This window comes from Cupressus sempervirens, chromosome 7, assembly GCF_028749045.1.
Source record: "Cupressus sempervirens isolate cs-2001-9-10 chromosome 7, ASM2874904v1, whole genome shotgun sequence".
NCBI lineage: Eukaryota > Viridiplantae > Streptophyta > Pinopsida > Cupressales > Cupressaceae > Cupressus > Cupressus sempervirens.
Genome location: NC_143124.1, coordinates 680,918,465 through 680,936,825, shown reverse-complemented (window position 1 = coordinate 680,936,825; position 18,361 = coordinate 680,918,465). Strand labels below are relative to the sequence as shown.

The following is an 18,361-nucleotide window of genomic DNA, read 5'->3' as shown; positions in this document are numbered from 1 at the left end:
AAACTTCCAATAAACTTCACGGGCGAAATGAATGGTATGATAAAACTAAACACATATTCTTTTTTACCTAGCTACAAGGTGTATCTCCTACGTTTGCAATCAAGAGAAGAAAACAATGGCCTCTCTTCCCTCTTGTAGCTCTGCAACTCATCAAGTATGAGGTCTCGGAGGTCCGTATCAGCAACCAATCTTCGAATACATGTGTCCAAGCCAATTTGAACCTTTGCATCTGCTTTAAAAGTGTTGGAGAAATAGTACTTGGGGTTTAAGAAGTAGGCAGTTGCATGAATGTGTTGGTGGAGTTGTCGGTTCCACCTACAATCAATGATGTTCGATATGGGTCTATATTTGGTCTCATTTGACCTATACAAGTGCTGAATGGCCTCTTTTGTGCTATCCATAGCCCCATATAGAAACCCCATGGGGTTTTTATCCCCATCTACAATTCGTAGAAGCTTCACCAATGGTTCTGACACCTGGACATAATAAAACATACAAAATCAGCCAATGAAAATATTTCAAAATTAAATATTAAATCATCAATTAAGATTTCAAAACTTACTTTGAGGGTGTCCTTCATTAGCTTTTCAAAGCTAACATCAAACACAATCCTCACAATCTTCTCTGCTTCAGGCTTCCTAGCATAAGGACTCTCTAACCATTTCTTATCAATAAACATGCGCTTGAGGTCTAACAATGTCTTTGTTATGCTTTGCAAGTTCAGAAAATTAGTAGCAAAGCGTGTGACCCCTGCTCATACAAGATCCTTACCACCAGTGTGCTCTCTCATAAGACTTAAGACCCATGTATGATTGTAGATGTACTTCGCAATATCCTTCCATCTTCAACCACCTTCTCCACCCAGCTTAGTTTCCCTAGATCCTCAAGAAGCAAGTCGAGACAATGGGCAGCACAAGGGCTCCAAAACAATGTGGTATGCCTCTCCATCAGAAGTCTACCGGCTGCCACACACGCAGTTGCATTATCAGTCACAATCTGAATGACATTAGCCACTCCCACTTCTATTACCACTTCATGCAACATGTCACACAAATTTTCTGCATTTTTTACTTTATCAGAGACATCAACAGATTTTAGAAATACCAACTGTCCCCCCGAAGCAACTATAAAGTTGATGAGCATCCTACTCCTACCATCTATCCACCCATTGGATATAATAGTGTAGCCTTTTTGTTTCCAAACTTTTCTTTGCTTTTCCACAAGTTGATGAATGTTTCTTACCTCAACGTCTAACAACAACCCACTCACCTCATAAGGACTTGGGGCCTTGAACCCCTTCCCAGACAAAGAAATCGCAGTAACCACTTGATCCCAATATGGACTACATAAAGCTTTGAAGGGAATATCATTGCGGATCCAAAATCTTGTAATTGCCACCTTTGTCTTCTCATGCATCTCTTTGTTCCATGAAGTGCCTAGCAAGTTGGGTTGACCACCAGGAGTGCTACATGGAACAAAAAAATCTGATAAAGACCCACCCACACTTCGCCCAATAGAAGAAGAAGCCTCTCCACCTATTTGTGATCCTATAGAACTAAAACTCCCTATTGGGGCTGCCATCGCATCGAATATCCTTTTTTTGCTGCCTTATTTTGTGCAAATTTTTGGAGGCTTGCCAAGGCCTCTCTTGTAACCTCTTCCAGACATTTATCACATGGTGTAATATCATTGCATGGAATCTTCGCAAGATGGTATTTCAATCGGCTTATGCCCGAAGTCATATGCTTAAAGCAATGGATACATTGGACATGTCCTTTGTCTACCCTCGGGATCCCATGTTTCCATAGAGGGTCCTTCTCTTTGCCACCACCAGTCATCTTGTTTCTATAGCTACTACCACTGACACTCAAATTCCACTCTGCAAGTATAAGAATGAACAATCAAATATTAGATAATTTTGAGATCAAACATAATTTGTAACATTTTTTTAAACAATATGAATATATAAAATTTAATGATTTATAATCCAACTACTATCCAATTGTTCGGGTTTAAAATCTACAGATCTTGGAGGATTTCTAAATTGTGGTAACTTGTGTTCACTGTTTACCATTCAAAATTCTCAGCTATTGTACTTTTAGTTTTAAGTTTTAACTATCAAACTCTTTCATATATAATAACTAATAAATATTAAGAATTAAAATAGTATCAAATTATCAATCTACTGTCTATTAGAGTCTTAGACTATCAAAATTAAACTAGCAGCCTAATATCTACTTAGCACATTCATATGCAATATATAAGGCTTAAGCAACAATACTACAATGAAATTTTTAACTTGTAGCTTAATACAGTGTACACTTTGCTTAACTCTATGAAAAAAACAAAAAAAACAAAGGTGCGATTCTTATTTGTTACCTGTTTAGATGAGTCAATGGCAAACTGGTCATTGGAGGTATGCCTGCAGCCTGCAGACAATGATGTGCAGAGTCAAGTGCTTTGAATCACTAGGGGCAATGTCCGCATGGATTGGAGGCAGCTCAAAATCTCAAATCATGAATCTCAGGCTTGGGCAAAGACAAATGCAAACTCACGCTTGGTGTTCCAGGTTGTCGGTGATGCTTGGCAATGATTTAAATGCGTAGGGAAATGACAGCAAACAACCTTCTTGCAACCGCAGATGAGTGAAATGGACAGGGAAAAAAACGAGAACAAACAACCTTTCATCGACGGCATAAAAGATGGAGAAAATGTTTTTGTTGACCGCATAAAAGTTAAAAGAAACCTAAAAACCTTTGACTATGGCTTTGTGTTTGTTGACAATTTTTTGGCAGATATCCCGCGAGTTTTCGGTGATTTTTTGTAATATCTTCGGCCCACGATTTTGGAAATCTCCTTGTCGATACTTTGCCCGATTATATCAGTATGCGTGTGGGATCGCGATATCTCATGGTATTTCTGTTATTCACGCACGATTTTAAACTATGAATACAACTACAACATCTATTTACCATAACATGGTATTAAAGCAAGTCGATGGGATTTCATAAAATTTGGCAAATTTTTTAAAGAAAATTCGAGCCTCTTTTGATCTGGAATTTTTTTCCAAAAATTTTGTTTTTCAAATTTTTATATAAATACTAATAGACGTATTTTATGTAACTTTCATGGTTCTTCTATGAGGGTTTTTTCTCGAAATTGCAAGTTTGGTTAAGGGTTTTGATCTCTTGGTCTCTCGGTTGTGTAATAACCCTATTCGGTTATGCTTCTAGCAATACCACTTATTCAGACATTTGACATTTCAACAAACACTTGGTAGACAACCCAATTATCACTGAATATATGATATTTAAAACTCCAAAACACGGTATTGGAAAATGCAACAATTGTTCACAAATTCAGTTAACCTTAGCCTTATACATTGCTCAAATAAATGTCAAGGACTAGTATATAAATCTGCCATGTGAATTTGCACATTTAAATCTGAAACAACAAATGGCTCACATCAAATTCTGAATTTATTCATTAACTTAGTATGCTTTAGACAATTCCCGCTTGCAATCACATAAAGATTTTATCACTAGCAAAACCACAAATGTCTAGCCTTGAGAAATCCAAACCAGAAATTATTAGAAATTAGAGATATAAATTACATAACTCTCCAAGATAGAATTACCCTCTCAGCCACAGTCAATACAGTAAGAGAAGATACTGAATTATTCCAACCAACAATCATTCCTCAGCCATAGAGAAAACAGTAGAGAAGATTCAACCAATATCTCAAAATATTATTAAATCACTATACTTGAGCAATGATTCAAAACAATTCTCAGAAACTAATTCACAATACCTCAGCTGTGAATTAAAAACTACTTCTCACCATCAAAACCCTTATACCTCAGCAAGGGCATCAAAATTCAGAATCTCAGAAAAAGCCACAAAGGCATAAAAATCAAATAAATATCTAAGCATGCTTTTCTCAACAAATGAGCTTGTATTTATAATCTCCAAATTCCCTTTTATTGCCAAAATGTAACTTCACTCAAAAAGCTTCACCACACAACATTAATTAGAAGCTTCCTTTAGATTCTCTCACTTGACTTGGCTGAACTAATTAATAAATGAGTCTTTCCAATGATAACTCAACTCTCAACTTAAGTGAAATTATAAAGTTAAATTATAACTTTATAATGAGTGATTTAATAATTAATAATAATTTGGCCATTAAAAATATAATAATTTCCAAAATACTAATCATTTAAATATGCTGTCTGAAATAAGAGTCGTACCTATTATTTCTCCATATGACCAAATGCACTTTCCAAAAATAGAAAGGATCCATTTCAATCAACACCCGACTTACCACAAATAGTAAGTACACAAAACTAAACCCAAATGAAGTCCAATTTGAGCCAAATGAAGACCAACCGGTAGCTTACTGAATTGTGGAGAAGACAAGACCCTCCCAAGCGAAGCCACTGCTATAGAAGACCATCTATTCACAATAATTAGCCTACGAGGATCTCAATAATAAGCTAATCTCTCAAATTTTGATGCCGACAAAAATAGGGACATTATAGGTTGCAGCAAAAGTCTCTAATTTTTTGGTTTGCATTTACTTGCATGTTTGTTACATGTACTTGCATGTTCTGGTTTACCATGTGGAGTCTCGTGTTTTTGCCACCCTTAAAAATTTCTAATGGGTTTTCATAAATTTTTCCCCTAAAAAACTTTTTGATGGGTTCTCATAAATTTTTCCTTTGAATTTTTTTTTGATGTTGTAATTTGCAAAGTTGTATGTGTTTCCTTTGTGCGTTTATAATTTTTTCCTCAAAAATTATTTGGTGGGTTTCACCATTTTTCCTAAAAAATTAAGCTTTGTATTGTTTTGTTTTAATTGATTTTTCACCTAAAATCATGCTGGGTTTTGATCGATTTTTCACCTCAAAATTCATGTTTGTTTTTTTCTCCTAAAAAATTACGTCTTCTTGCAGTATGTTTTGGGGCATTGTGCTCATTTGCAAAGTTTGGAGGGTTCGCTGATTTTTTGTCAACATCATGCTAGTTGTTCTCAGTGTTTGTCTCTGTCTTCATGAAAGAGCAGCTTCGTTATTGAACATCAGGTTAGATGATTTCGTGATGATTTTTTGTTAGATGTTTTGTTGATTCTGAGAGGGTCAGTGGTAGGCTCATCTCAGTGGGAGAGTGAGTGGAAGGCTCCTGTCTCTTTTTGCAAAGCATTTTGAAGAAGGGGACACCCTTCTTTGTTCTTTTATGGACGAGTTTTGGCTTCTTGGTCATTAACATTTTGCAGATCCAGAGAGAGTCTCAACAACAACAAAATGTTTTGAAGAATTTGTGACCAAAAGACAACAGTTAGGCAATGACAATTAAGAGAGGGTATTAGAATATTATAATGTTTCTTTAATGGTCATCTTAGTTAGTTTTTAGTTTATTAAGCAGTTTCTATTTTTGTCTTTTGTTCACAATTGTTTCTTTTAGAAACATCGTCTTTGTATATCTATATAAGGAGCTTTCATCTCCTTTGTTTAATACAACTACATCGACATCTTTTTACCATAACATTAGGACTGTCGTCCAAATTAGGAATGATGGCTAGGTTGGGTAATATGAACAATCAATGTGTTATCTCTTGTATCCACTATTGGGGATAGACACACTAAGACCTATGGAGATAGATGGAGTCGATGTATGGTACCTACAACAACTCAACATACCTAAAATGGCCAAAGCACATAGACTGATTTCCCAATTAGGGTCAACATCATAATATAATTGTATCATCTTGAATATAATAGTCATTACTCTAATATCTCTAACTGCATCAATAATCATTTAATCCTTAATTGAATGAAATATCATTAAATATAACACATTACAATTTAAGGACATCAGATTAACATTACATTTCAATATGAGTACTAATATGTCTAATTAGGATAATCCAAGATCACTTTATTAACCTATCCGATAAGCATCTTAGTATGATAATTTTAAGTCATGACAGCATTGTATCTCAACAGTTATTTGGTACCAGGCGCACACAGTCCATAATAGGCCATAACGACAACCTTAATAAATCTGATAGCCAAATCCATAATATCACTGTCAACAGCGTAATGGTTCTCACAACCAAGCATATGAAAAATGTTCACATCTCAATGCAATAGCACAATAACAATTACTATAGAGCAGTCCAGACAGATCACTGGTTCATCACAATCTCATTATACATGTAAAAACAGAACATTAAATAAGAATCCAAAGGCAATAAGCAGCAGATGAAATATCTGAAGGGCATAAAGAAAAACTATAATGAGAATAACCACATGAGAAAGCTGCAAACAGGAGAGGCACTACAGACTTTCTCTGCTTAAGAATTATGATCATTTCAATATCTTATGTCTTTTCTATCGTAGAGAATTATTTTCGCAAGACCTTTTGTTTAACCATACAAGAGGGGAACTTCAGCTCCATCTATGCACTTTCTCCAGTATCACATTCAACATCCAATTGGGATAAAGACCTTTTGGACTATGTTTATCACTATCAAGGAGTCCCCCTCAACTTCAATCTTTCAAAAACCAGCCGCATGCAAAGCCTTGATATTTACACATCCATCAAGCTACCCAAGACAAAATACCAACTTGATTGTAGACCACATTGCTAGTTCCCGGCTTTCCTAAAATTCCTTTAGAGGCCCCATCACAGTTAAACTTTAACTCTCTGCTTGAGCGCGTCATGTCAAATCTGTCGTACACTTCTTTTTTCATGTTTGTTCTCAATGGCAAAACTCATATAATCATTACTGAACACTTGTGGAATTTTAAATATTCAGAATGTGATAACTAAAACTGAATATTTATATGCACCAATATACGTAATACTAATTAAGTATCTAATAGTTTCCTGTGTATTTTATCATATGGTTATGCATGGACTCAAATATAATTTAAGTATTTAATAAATTACCGTGTAATTTATCATTTTTGTCATGCATAAACGCTAATAGAATCTATTTCTTTCCAAACCCTTTTTCTCAAATGTTTTATTATGGGTGTGTCTAATGTAGACTCAGGATAAGTGGAAGACAAGCAGTGATAACATTGCTGATTTGAGTAAAGAGGCTAAGGAGCTGAAATCCAAGTTTAGAGAGTTTCAAATCAGTCATGTTCCGCGGGTAAATTGTGTTGGATTTAATTTCACTTTTTACTTTCCAAGTTTAGCCATAATGCAATAAGGATGAAATTTTTTGAGACAATATTATTTGTGATGATGATGTCATTAAGGTCAGCTGTTCATTTGTGATATTCTATTCTAGATATGCAAGAATACTGAGAAGTATATATTACAGGCTAACAAAGTTTGTTCTCATTCAGTACAGAATAAAATGCTCATGTATTAGACAGTGGTGAATTGTTTTGTTGAAATAACACTATCCTGCATCCTTTTTTACTTGACACAGAAACCTAAGTATTTGGATTTGTAAATTTGATTGCAATTGTTTTTTTCATTTGAAAAAACTATCCTTTCATATAAATCAGAAGAAAGTAAGAAATGTTTTGGTAATTGATTCCAGGAAATATCTAGATTATTGTCTCTAAAAGTGCCTTAGATCAATTTTTCTTTATGCACCAATACCTCAGTACCACTAGTTCAAGCTAGAGCTTATCAAATTAATGCCTCCATGTAACTTTTCTACAATGGCTATAGATTCCAAACATTAAGGCTGACTTGTCGTTTAATAAATAATTTCTTCGTGTTACTTTGGTGAGAATTTTCAGGTTTCTTTTATGTTTCTATGGCAGTCATTACTTTTTCCTGAAATTTTACAAAATGAAAATCCGAGTATTTTGTCATCTTTGGGCTACTTAGGAGAAGTCTATGCATTTGGTTTTTGTGAGTATCCATTCCCACAGATGTTATTCATCCTCTTCTCCAAACGATAAGATTTTCTATAAAATCTTACACAACTGATTGTTCATTGGTGCATAAAAACTGGTGTTTTCAAAAATAGAAATATGTTTCAAACCCCTTTTGCGTTGAACAAAACGATTGGAAAAAATATGATTGTGACTGCTTACTAATAAATATGAATATAAAGTTGTGAGCAGGCTTCTGTGATGCATACTGCAAACGAGCACAGTGATAGAACTAACAAGTATTCCATCATAAAGACAGGAAAAGGAAGTGAAAACAGGAGATACCATGGTTTTGACAGGGCATAAAATAACCCAAAAATATTCACTTTCAATGATGATAATTTACTTTTGTTAGTGCAATGGGTTCGGTTGTGTGGTAAGTAAGAGTGAATACCATACTGAATACCAGGGTTTGGAACCTGTACAGAAACCTTCTACTGCTAATGTAGACAATTCACACTTTCTATTGATATGACAGGTCTGCTAGATAAACAGAATTGGGACATGTTAGTAAAAAGATCATGTATTTTTGAAAAAATGAAGCGTACGCCTTGATATGTAATTTGAGATATCACAGTTTAATATATACACAATTATTTTTCCCTAGTTGCAAGGATGAATTAGGAGGACTTCTGATATTATTCATTCCCAAGGATGTCATATCAAATGAGAAAACATGATCTCTAGAGGCATCTAACATTCCTTAACTAATTTTGTGTTCACATAGCTGGTTACAATTTATTAAGGTGGGAAATCAAAAATTACTTAATCAGATGAGTCACAATTAAATATTATTTGAAATTCCCTCCCATGTATATTAGTTGGCAAAAAATCACAATGAATTCAGTGGACTTAGTGTCAGTTCCCAAAGCAATCCGTGATCTTTAATCTCAGTATCAAGGAGTCGCATAACTCTAGCTAGCTTGTTGACATGCCCAACAAATGGTTCTATGATATATTTGATGCTCAGTTTGCTTTCGACATAAATTTTGTGATTTCCTTTTAAGAACAAGGTGTATCAATTCAGCATAGTCCAAGTCACAAACCATCTTATCAAGGGATCATCATGAAGCTCTAATGCTGCTAATGTTTGTCATTACACCTCTCATAGAGGACTACTCATAATGTCATTATAACTTCTTGTGAATAATAAGTCGTCATTTTTGGTATGGATACAAATTTGCATTTAGAGTCATAACCTATGGGACATTGGTACAATAATTTTTGTTTGGATAAAAGTATGGTTAATTGAACCACAAGAAACTGCAGTGCCATCTTAGTAGCTACATCACATATAGAAGTAGGATCATCAGCTATAGTGACACTGGCAAGTTCTAAAATAGTCTTCCTAATTTGGCAAACACAAGTTATACCTCTATTCTTTGTTACCCCTTGCAGTCAACTTTCTTATGTATAGTAGATACAAGTTAGAATGGATGCTAACCAAATCTTCTATTATTTTTACAGCCAGCTGGTTACTCTTAACTGAGTGGATAACATATTATGCACTCCAATTCCAATTAGTGAAATAAATTGCAATTTATTGAAATTGGAAAGAAAGTCAATAAAACTGAAAAATATGAAACAATAGTAAGAATGTAAAAAAAATTAAAAAAACATTGGTAGGGTTGGCAGCTAGGGTTTCCTATGACCTAATAAAATCTTGCTTGCCTTTCTTCAATGATATAATGAGTTAAACCTAATTTTGCAACATCATCAATCTGTAACATGTCTTCCTTTTTATTGGATCCTTGAAGAAAGACAATCAAAATTCTACAAGGTCATAGGAAACCCTAGCATTAGGTTTAGATGAATATTATCTAGTATAAGATAATTTACTGCTTATATCTGTTAGAAACAATTTCCCCTGAATTGTTTTTGGTAATTTCCTCTGAATTAATTTATATATTCATGTCTGAATGCACGGTAGATATTACTCAAACCTTTGTAGCAGAAATTAATATACGCCATACCGAGAGTGTAGAGGGAACTTGAGACTGTTTTTATTATGTGTCGAATGCCCTAACAGTGTGCTCTGTCTGCAGATATATAAAAGGGGTGACAGGCATGTTCACAAGTGAACATGTTGCCATGATACGTGTAGACATCTTCCTTCGTGGACATGCCTGTACGTCCAATGTTAGATGATTCTCCTTTAAGATACATACCTATTAGAGATTGGTTTAATTTATGATTTCAATAACCACAATGTAATCAGTCAAATAAATATAAATGAAAAATAATGATAATATTAAATATATAGAATTTCTTAAGCAATATTAATATTACATTCTCCCTTTATATTCCTCTATTTAAATATATCTTATATATAGAGTTATGTATATATAAATAAGGAATCATTAATAATATCTTATATATACATACTCATACATCTACGGATAATTTCAATAGTAATTTGAGACTTATGATTTTATCCGACTGAAGCTACATTTCATCAACACTCCCTTTTAGCTAGGGAGGATAACACAATAATAATATCAGTTATGATGGTATGTCCATGAATATCTTTCATCAGGAGATATTCATCTTAATAATATCATCTCATGATATCGGAGTAATGGCACACAAATATCAAGTCACATGATATCTACCAAGTAGCAAGTACTTAGAGTAATGGCCTCAGAATATCAAGTTGCATGATATCCACCAAGTACTCAAATGTTCACAAGGGATTTGCACATGTATCACTCTATGATACTTACCATAAGAATATTATAATCATGGTTTGTTTAAGGATGTTAATCCACCATGATATATCTATACAATACAACTCATAGATATCTATGTGTCAATATCTATCTCTTAGTTGTTTGATTTACAAGATATAATCTATCATGATCTGCTTAGATATCAACCATATGATATCCATCATGATAAAAGGTTAGACTATTGTAAGATCGTCACCTTACTATGGTAACCACAAACAAACATCAATGAAAGATCGTCACCTTCCATGATGTTTCCACAGTGTCATGTAGTAACAAAGTCTCATAGAGAAGAAAACTATACAAGGAATTTCATCTCAAACTTCTCTCTTATAGAGGAATAACTCATTTAAAGTACATCTTAGGTCATCACTGATGCTGAGGCTCCGTTTCACTAGAAAAGGCTCCGATCCATAACTCCGAGCTTGTCTTCGCTTTCTGTAAAAGCTTCACTTTGGTAGAAGGCTTGGAGAAAATATCAGTTGTCAGAACTTTAGTGATAATGTACTCTTGAATGAATAGCATTTCAAGTATCCATTTATGATTTAGGCATTTGCATAAGGGGCCTTTTAGTCTGCACATATGGAACTTCATCTCATGAATCATAGTACTCTGACTGCTACAGCTTCTTGATCACTAGAGAATCCATCTTGACATGGTCTACTCCCTTTGAATCAATATGATCAAGATCCTTAAAATTTGATTGAAGCATACCCTTTATCTACTCCTTTTGTCACATAAACATACTTTGATTCATAGTAACATGAGTGAATGTACTGAACTGTGGGTTTATCCCCAAGTTTGGTTATATGAGACATTCATGTTAAAGTCGCTCACTTTTGAAGCTCCAAGTTCATGCATCAACCTCTTGAATTCCAAGTTTACCTCAGAAGGATGTGCCAGACCCCCTCTTGTTATAGAGGGATACCCATAATTCTGATCATAGAAGATATCTTTCTCCAATAGCCTCACTATATCTAGCATGAACATCAAATGACTAATGAATCTTAGATCAAAACTTCTTTTGAGCTACTATCATAAGATTGAGTTCTACACAATATTGGATAGCATGCCTAATATACCATTCTTCTTTTCCCGCAAGAACATCCCTAGAGATAAAGGAAAAGATCAAGGCAAATAGCTCTTACAGTACGTATAGAAATACAAATAAGAGAGACTACAATGAGTAGATAACTGTAGTACTCAAGGATAATTAATACTTATCTGCACACAAACATCCTCGATACAAGTTTCTCCAATGAAGGTCCATATGCAACAAATCAGAAAACGCTTTCATATAAGTATTTGTCAAAGAATGGGAACGGAACATTGGTCCCCCCACCTTCCCCCACAATGTAAAATTCCTACTTTACAAGTTTCAAGGCTGATTTTCCTCTTTAATCTGTGTCTCAATCAGACATCTATTGGCCAAGATCCCAACAAAACTGCGGTGACTCTGCTCTCTTCTTTTCATGAGGCCTGTTGCCAACAACAATTGTATTAATAGATATGCATCGATTTCCTCATGTTCTCTATAAACCGTCATGTATAGAGAACAAGACATGAGCTCATCTGTTTCCAGAGCATGTTAGTTGCGCTTCAACGAGTTGAATAATTCTCTCAGAATCTCTTCATGAATGTGATATTTAGTCTTAAATCCATTCACACATTTATTTGCTGATGTGTAAGCTATGTTAGAGTCTCCTCCAATAAGTATGTGATTAGATTTAATTGAAATTGTAATTGCTGCTATTCCTTACTAACTCATCCCTCTTCGTTGCTATCATGGCACTATCCATTCCATTTGATGCCTTCCTCAATATGCTTTGTTTGACAACTATTCAAGAGCCACCTCTATAAATAGTTGAGCTTGTATTTTCACCTTCGACTTGATTCTTTTATTTGTTGTATGTTTTATCGCTACTGTACTCATTTCCTGTGTGTTTCCTGGCCCATTTGACAGTAGGTATTCACAATATATATTGAGCCCAATGACAACAATTGTTAATAGTTTACCATATGCAATGTGCGTTGCCTTCAATCGATATCTCACGGTTCACGATAACAATAACATAACTGGTGAATCTTTGGTGACATATGGAGAGGGATCAATTTAATTCAAAAATTAGAACCGAAAGAAAGACACCCATATTTTCTGTCAAAATTATACAAAACCTGAGAAACTTCAATCACGTTTACTAAGGCACAAATACGTGGATTTATGCAACGTTTTAAAAATATGGGTGACGTGTATATTATCATCATCCAACTCTTTCTCAACTCAATGCAATATATATCTCACCATCATGACTTAATAATAGGTCCCTTGTTCTGATAGACAAATCACGCTTAATGATTCAATTATTAGAATGCATATAATCTCCAGTAGCTTTGATCATTTCTGCATCGGTGGCATTTGTGTGGTTGTCTTATAGATCGCCCTTCATGAACATTTTCTGAAAAAGTGTAGCGGCTAAAATGATTTGGAAAATTGCAATGGGAAATAGTGCTAGTCTCCATCGCAAGATGCAGTCTATGGTACAGGTTGCTAACATTAATGTTCAGTTCTGCACTATCATTGAATCCTGTCTCTCAAACTCCACTCCAACACCCAATTTCCCCGCAGTAAACCTCACATTGAGCCCTTAATCATTCCCCATCAGCAGCAACACAAGCCTCACCTCAAAATTCATCGCCTCTAAGGCAAGACTCCACCCCGAATGTCTCAGAAATCCTCACAGATGAATGAGCCCAAAATGTGCACCTATGGTGCCCACTTCATGTAAACAATCCCCCAATTGCGAGTTCGAGTCTCGAAGCCCTCGAGCAATGCCATCTCCTTCCTGTTACAAGAACTGAGGAAATCACAAAAACAAACCTGTGGTGCCCACCTTCGTGAAAACAATGATCAGTGAAGAGCAAAAAGCATTTCACGGTATGACAACCTTTATGTTGCCAAATGAAATGTTCATTGACCATAATAATATGGAGCAATACTAATTTCAGCCCAACATAAGAGTTAATCTTTGCGCGCTTCAAGTATATTTATATTTTTGTTTCAATTGCCGAGCGAACTTCATTTGTTTAATATAAAATGGAGATATCATTTCATGTGTGATATTAATATTAGATCAAAGGACTAAGGCTTTCCTCAACATCATTATCAACTTATATAGTCAGCAAATTGCTCCAGCATCAACTTATACACAGTCTGTTGAGCACCCAAAAGATACCTAAAGACCAACCTGCTCTGATACCATGTTAGATTTAGATGAATATTATCTAGTATAAGATAATTTACTGGTTATATCTGTTAGAAACAATTTCCCCCAAACTGTTTATGATAATTTCCTCTGAATTTATTTATATATTCATATGTCTGAATGCACAATAGATATTACTCAAACTTTTGTAGCAGAAATTAATATACATAATACTGATTGTAGAGGGAACTTGAGACTGTTTTTATTATGTGTCGAATGCCCTGACACTGAGCGCAGTCTACAGATATATAGGAGGGTGAACAGGCATGTTCACAAATGAACATGTCTCCACGATAGGTGGATGTGTGGACATACCTCTACGTCCAACATTAGATGATTCTCTCTTAAGATAAATACCGATTAGAGATCGATTTAATTTATGATTTCAATCACCACAATATAATCGGTCAAATAGATATAAATGAAAAATAATGATAATATTATATATATATAAAATTCCGTAAGCAATATTTTATATTACGTTCTCCATCATTTATAGTCCTCTATTTAAATGTATCTTATATATGTAGTTATGTATATATAAATAAGGATTCATTTATTATATCTTATATATACATACTTATATACATATACAAATAATATAAAATTATAAATAGTAATTTGACACGTGATTTTATCCGATTGAAACTTCATTTCATCAACACCTAGCCGTTGACCCTATTAATGCATCAGTGACAAGTGTCTTAGGTAAGTATGATTGCCATGACTTGTGACAAGTGTCTTAGGTAAGTATGATTAACATGACTTGGAGGTGCCTGAGAAATCTGTTGCAAAAGCGTCTCGGAGATGGTTTTCTTACCGAAGGATGTTTGCAATTTTGAATAAGATTTGGGCGTTGTCTTCCTCCCTTGGATCGGTGCTGAAATCCATTAAATACCTTTTTGGAGCTTCCTTGGATCAAGAAATAGTATCTGTAGGTATTAATGGCATTGCAAAGTGGTATCTTAGAGAAAACATGTCATTTGAGGTGTCACTAGAGCTATTGGCAAAGTCTTGGACTTTCTCATGTTGTCATGCCTATTGAACTTGGCATTGCATTAAATTTTAAAACCTCCAGTGCCTTCACAAAATCTATGTTTGTTAGATATTGGGCCTCAAGCTATCTTTGAATTGCTTTCTAATATGAATTAGGATGTGGGCATATCTATGTCCAATGCCCCAACAAAACCTTATTGTTTGGTATTGAGCAATGGGAAGGCAAAGGAAAGGTGTCTAAAAGGCATAGGGGTGAAAGAGTTGCTAAAGGACCCAAAGTTTGACGAAGGAACGCTAAAGCAAAACAGATTTTCGAAATTCGGGGATCAGGAATGGATATGGTTTTATTTTTCTATATAGTAAGCAATCAACGCTCAATAAGCTGTCGGTGTGAAGTGCCATCAACCAAGGGTGAAGAGCACTTAGCCTCAAGTTTTACCCCTGACAAATGGAATCTAATCAAGCTTACGATCAGGCATGGGAATTCTGGAGAGAATATCAAGTGTATACTTTGATTGTCCAAGGAAGATACACAAGGATAACTGAGTGATCTCAATCCACAAGAAATAATGTAGAAGAAAGTTAGACATCAACAATCTATCATGGAGGACAATTTTCATTGCCTTGATAGTAAATGAGTGACTCCCTGTAACTAACAAGTCATTAACACAGAGAACCATAAATGTGCGAGTGTCATCCTGCTGTAGAATATATGCATTCAGATCAGAATGGCATTGAGTGAAACCAACTTTTCAATGGAAGAAAGATTCAAATTCGACAAACAAGTGAAGGATCCTGAACAAACCCCTGTGGGTGCTCCGTGTAGATTTCCTCCCATCTTGAAGTATATTAGATTTATTGTAGATTAGGAATGTAGATAATTTTTAATTTTATTGTCTATAGAATACTGCTCTTACTAACCTTATAATTACTTGCAGGGTGTTGCAAGAATGATAAGGCAATGATACTTCAAAAGTATTGTAGACAATTCCGATAATGATAATACTCTTAGTTACTGGTTTGAGTTTGACTCGAATACGGGTTCGAAGAACTGGTTCCCTGGTACGGCAAATTTTGGAAAGGATTTTGGGTTCATTTGGGTTCATTTGTACAAAAACATGTAATATATATATATATATATATATATATATATATATATACACGTACATATTTATGAAGGCTACAAGCATAAGTTATAATTAGATTGTCACATAGTATCATAAAATCATATGATTTGATCATTTAAACAACAAAAACACCATAAACTATAAACTTTTAGTTGTAATCATAGCATCATTACAAAGCATTGCCCAATGAATTGGCATATCTTAGGCCTTGCTAGACAAATTGAATACAAACAAGAGAGCTCCTTTGTCAAAAGCCCTATTTATTACAATAGGCATACAACAAGCGCTTAGAAAGAAGTGTATCATGTTATAAAAGAAGCAGAGTTATACCTGCAACATTGTTCTATCCGTCAATGATGGATTTATTCTGTTCATGTCTTCCATTGGAGAAGCTCATCGTCTCCACATTCATGATCTAGTCTAGTCCATTTTGTGCAATTAAACATATTCTATGTGAAAGATGCAATCTGGGATGCCTACATATAACATTTTGCAGGAAAATCAAGGAGTCGTTGATACACCAAATATTTTTGAACCCTAGGCGAATTTTGGACGATTTGGACCCGAATTTGGTACTGGTTCGAACCAATACGTGGTTCGGAGGGCAAAGTGGCGTACCCTGGTAACTAAGATAATACTTCAATTAATTCTGATTTTCTATTAGATTTGAATATGGACAAAAGAGTTGATCTCCAAAATGCTTTGCACTGTTTATTTTCTGTGCTTCTCATTTTGATCTGTCAGATTGGATATATATAATCTTTTCAGAAGACATGTCTCCATGCATGTGGAGACATGTTTCTCCATTGGCATGCCGTTCCATAATTGGTGCCTTTAGACACACTAATGATAACCAATTGTTATCGGTAATATACCGTGGTCAGTCATTAACCAATGCAGATTATACATTATCGATGGCAATATTGATTGAATGCAGATCGATAGTTACAGATTTGTACTTGGAAAATAACAGTAATGATAATCAATTGTCATGATTGATAATTTGCTCTTCAAATATTTAATTTAATGATATATGGTTTAACATGTACTTATGCATGCATGTATATTACCGATTAAAAAAAAACATGTAATTATGCATATATGTATATCATTATACTTACTGTATATTGATATACATACATGCATCTGGAATGATAAAAATAAGAAAGTGAAAATAATGTGGCAAATGTATGTGGGAGTGTGAGATTCCTTATTCAATGTAACTTGATTATGCTTTGTTTGATTGTTCTTTTTGTCAGGAATATAATTCTGGTGCTGATGCTATAGCAAATGAAGCTATTGATCTTCAAGGTTTGTGGAAGATATATGGTGATTTTTTCTTCAAGCGTTTTATTTTTATTGATACAGCTGACTAATATTGTAACTAATTTCATGCCCTACGTGTATGTTCTTATATTCTTAATTGTTACATTTGCAGATGGTGAATGGAGTTTAAGCTAGGATAATGCTGACTAAAATGGGTGCTGGAGTGAAAAGATGCTAAACTATAAATATAAAAACTTGGTTTATGGTATGATGCCTTAAAATGTCAAGTTGTTGAAGATGTGGCTTGACATCTCATAGTTGTAAGGCAGTTTTATAATTTTTCTTTAGTCATTATTGATAGGGGTTTGGATCTTAGTCATTATATTTTGGTAAGGAAAGCTACCATTAACATTTGGATAAGATGTATGAAATATTCAAACAAAATTCTAGTAAATTTAAAAGTTCCTCGATGACAATTTCTTAGGTCATGCAGCAGAAATTGTTCTTTGACAATCAAAGATATTATTTTTACAGTCCATATTAACATATGCCCATGTTTTTGAATTAACTTCTTGTATTATTTTAACATCAATATTTCAAACCACACTATATTATCCATTATCAAGATGAAGAGAGACTTAAAGTAGTGAATTGCAAACAATAGCTAACCAAATAGGGGGCGCAGGTGATTAAAGAAGAGTGTTTGTTGGTGATTTTTCGAGAATACTGATCGACAACTTTTCTCTAAATGGAATTTTGTGAAGAGATGCAATCAATTGGAAACCGGTTTCCTTTTGTATTTTGATTAACATTATTGGAGGAGGGGGTTGTTCTAATTGAAATGTCAACTTGAGATCTTGTGCCAAATATAGTTGTGTTTACATGTACCTTTATGGAGTACATGGTAATGCTTTCTATTTGTGTAAAGCCTTTCATTTACGTAAAAATTTAATAGAGCTCCCGTGTTACTAATAGTGTTCCATGGGAGTATTCCCCTAGCATATTGGATTTTTTGAGACTTGAGACTTGGAGGGGATGCACAATCTCCATATTCCAAGATTGAACAGTTTGTTTTGTTT

General features: G+C 34.4%; 1 protein-coding gene across 1 annotated transcript in view; it reads left to right on the top strand.

Moving 5' to 3' along the window:
• Nucleotides 1–17,820, top strand: part of LOC149548482 (uncharacterized) — a 147,897-nt gene extending 130,077 nt beyond the window's left edge. The window contains exons 6-8 of the mRNA XM_089792538.1: nucleotides 7,055–7,162; nucleotides 17,276–17,327; nucleotides 17,455–17,820. Coding sequence (XP_089648664.1) covers nucleotides 7,055–7,162; nucleotides 17,276–17,327; nucleotides 17,455–17,477 — 183 coding nt within the window. The 3' untranslated portion in view covers nucleotides 17,478–17,820. The remainder of the gene's footprint in view (nucleotides 1–7,054; nucleotides 7,163–17,275; nucleotides 17,328–17,454) is intronic.
• Nucleotides 17,821–18,361: the final 541 nt, after the last annotated feature.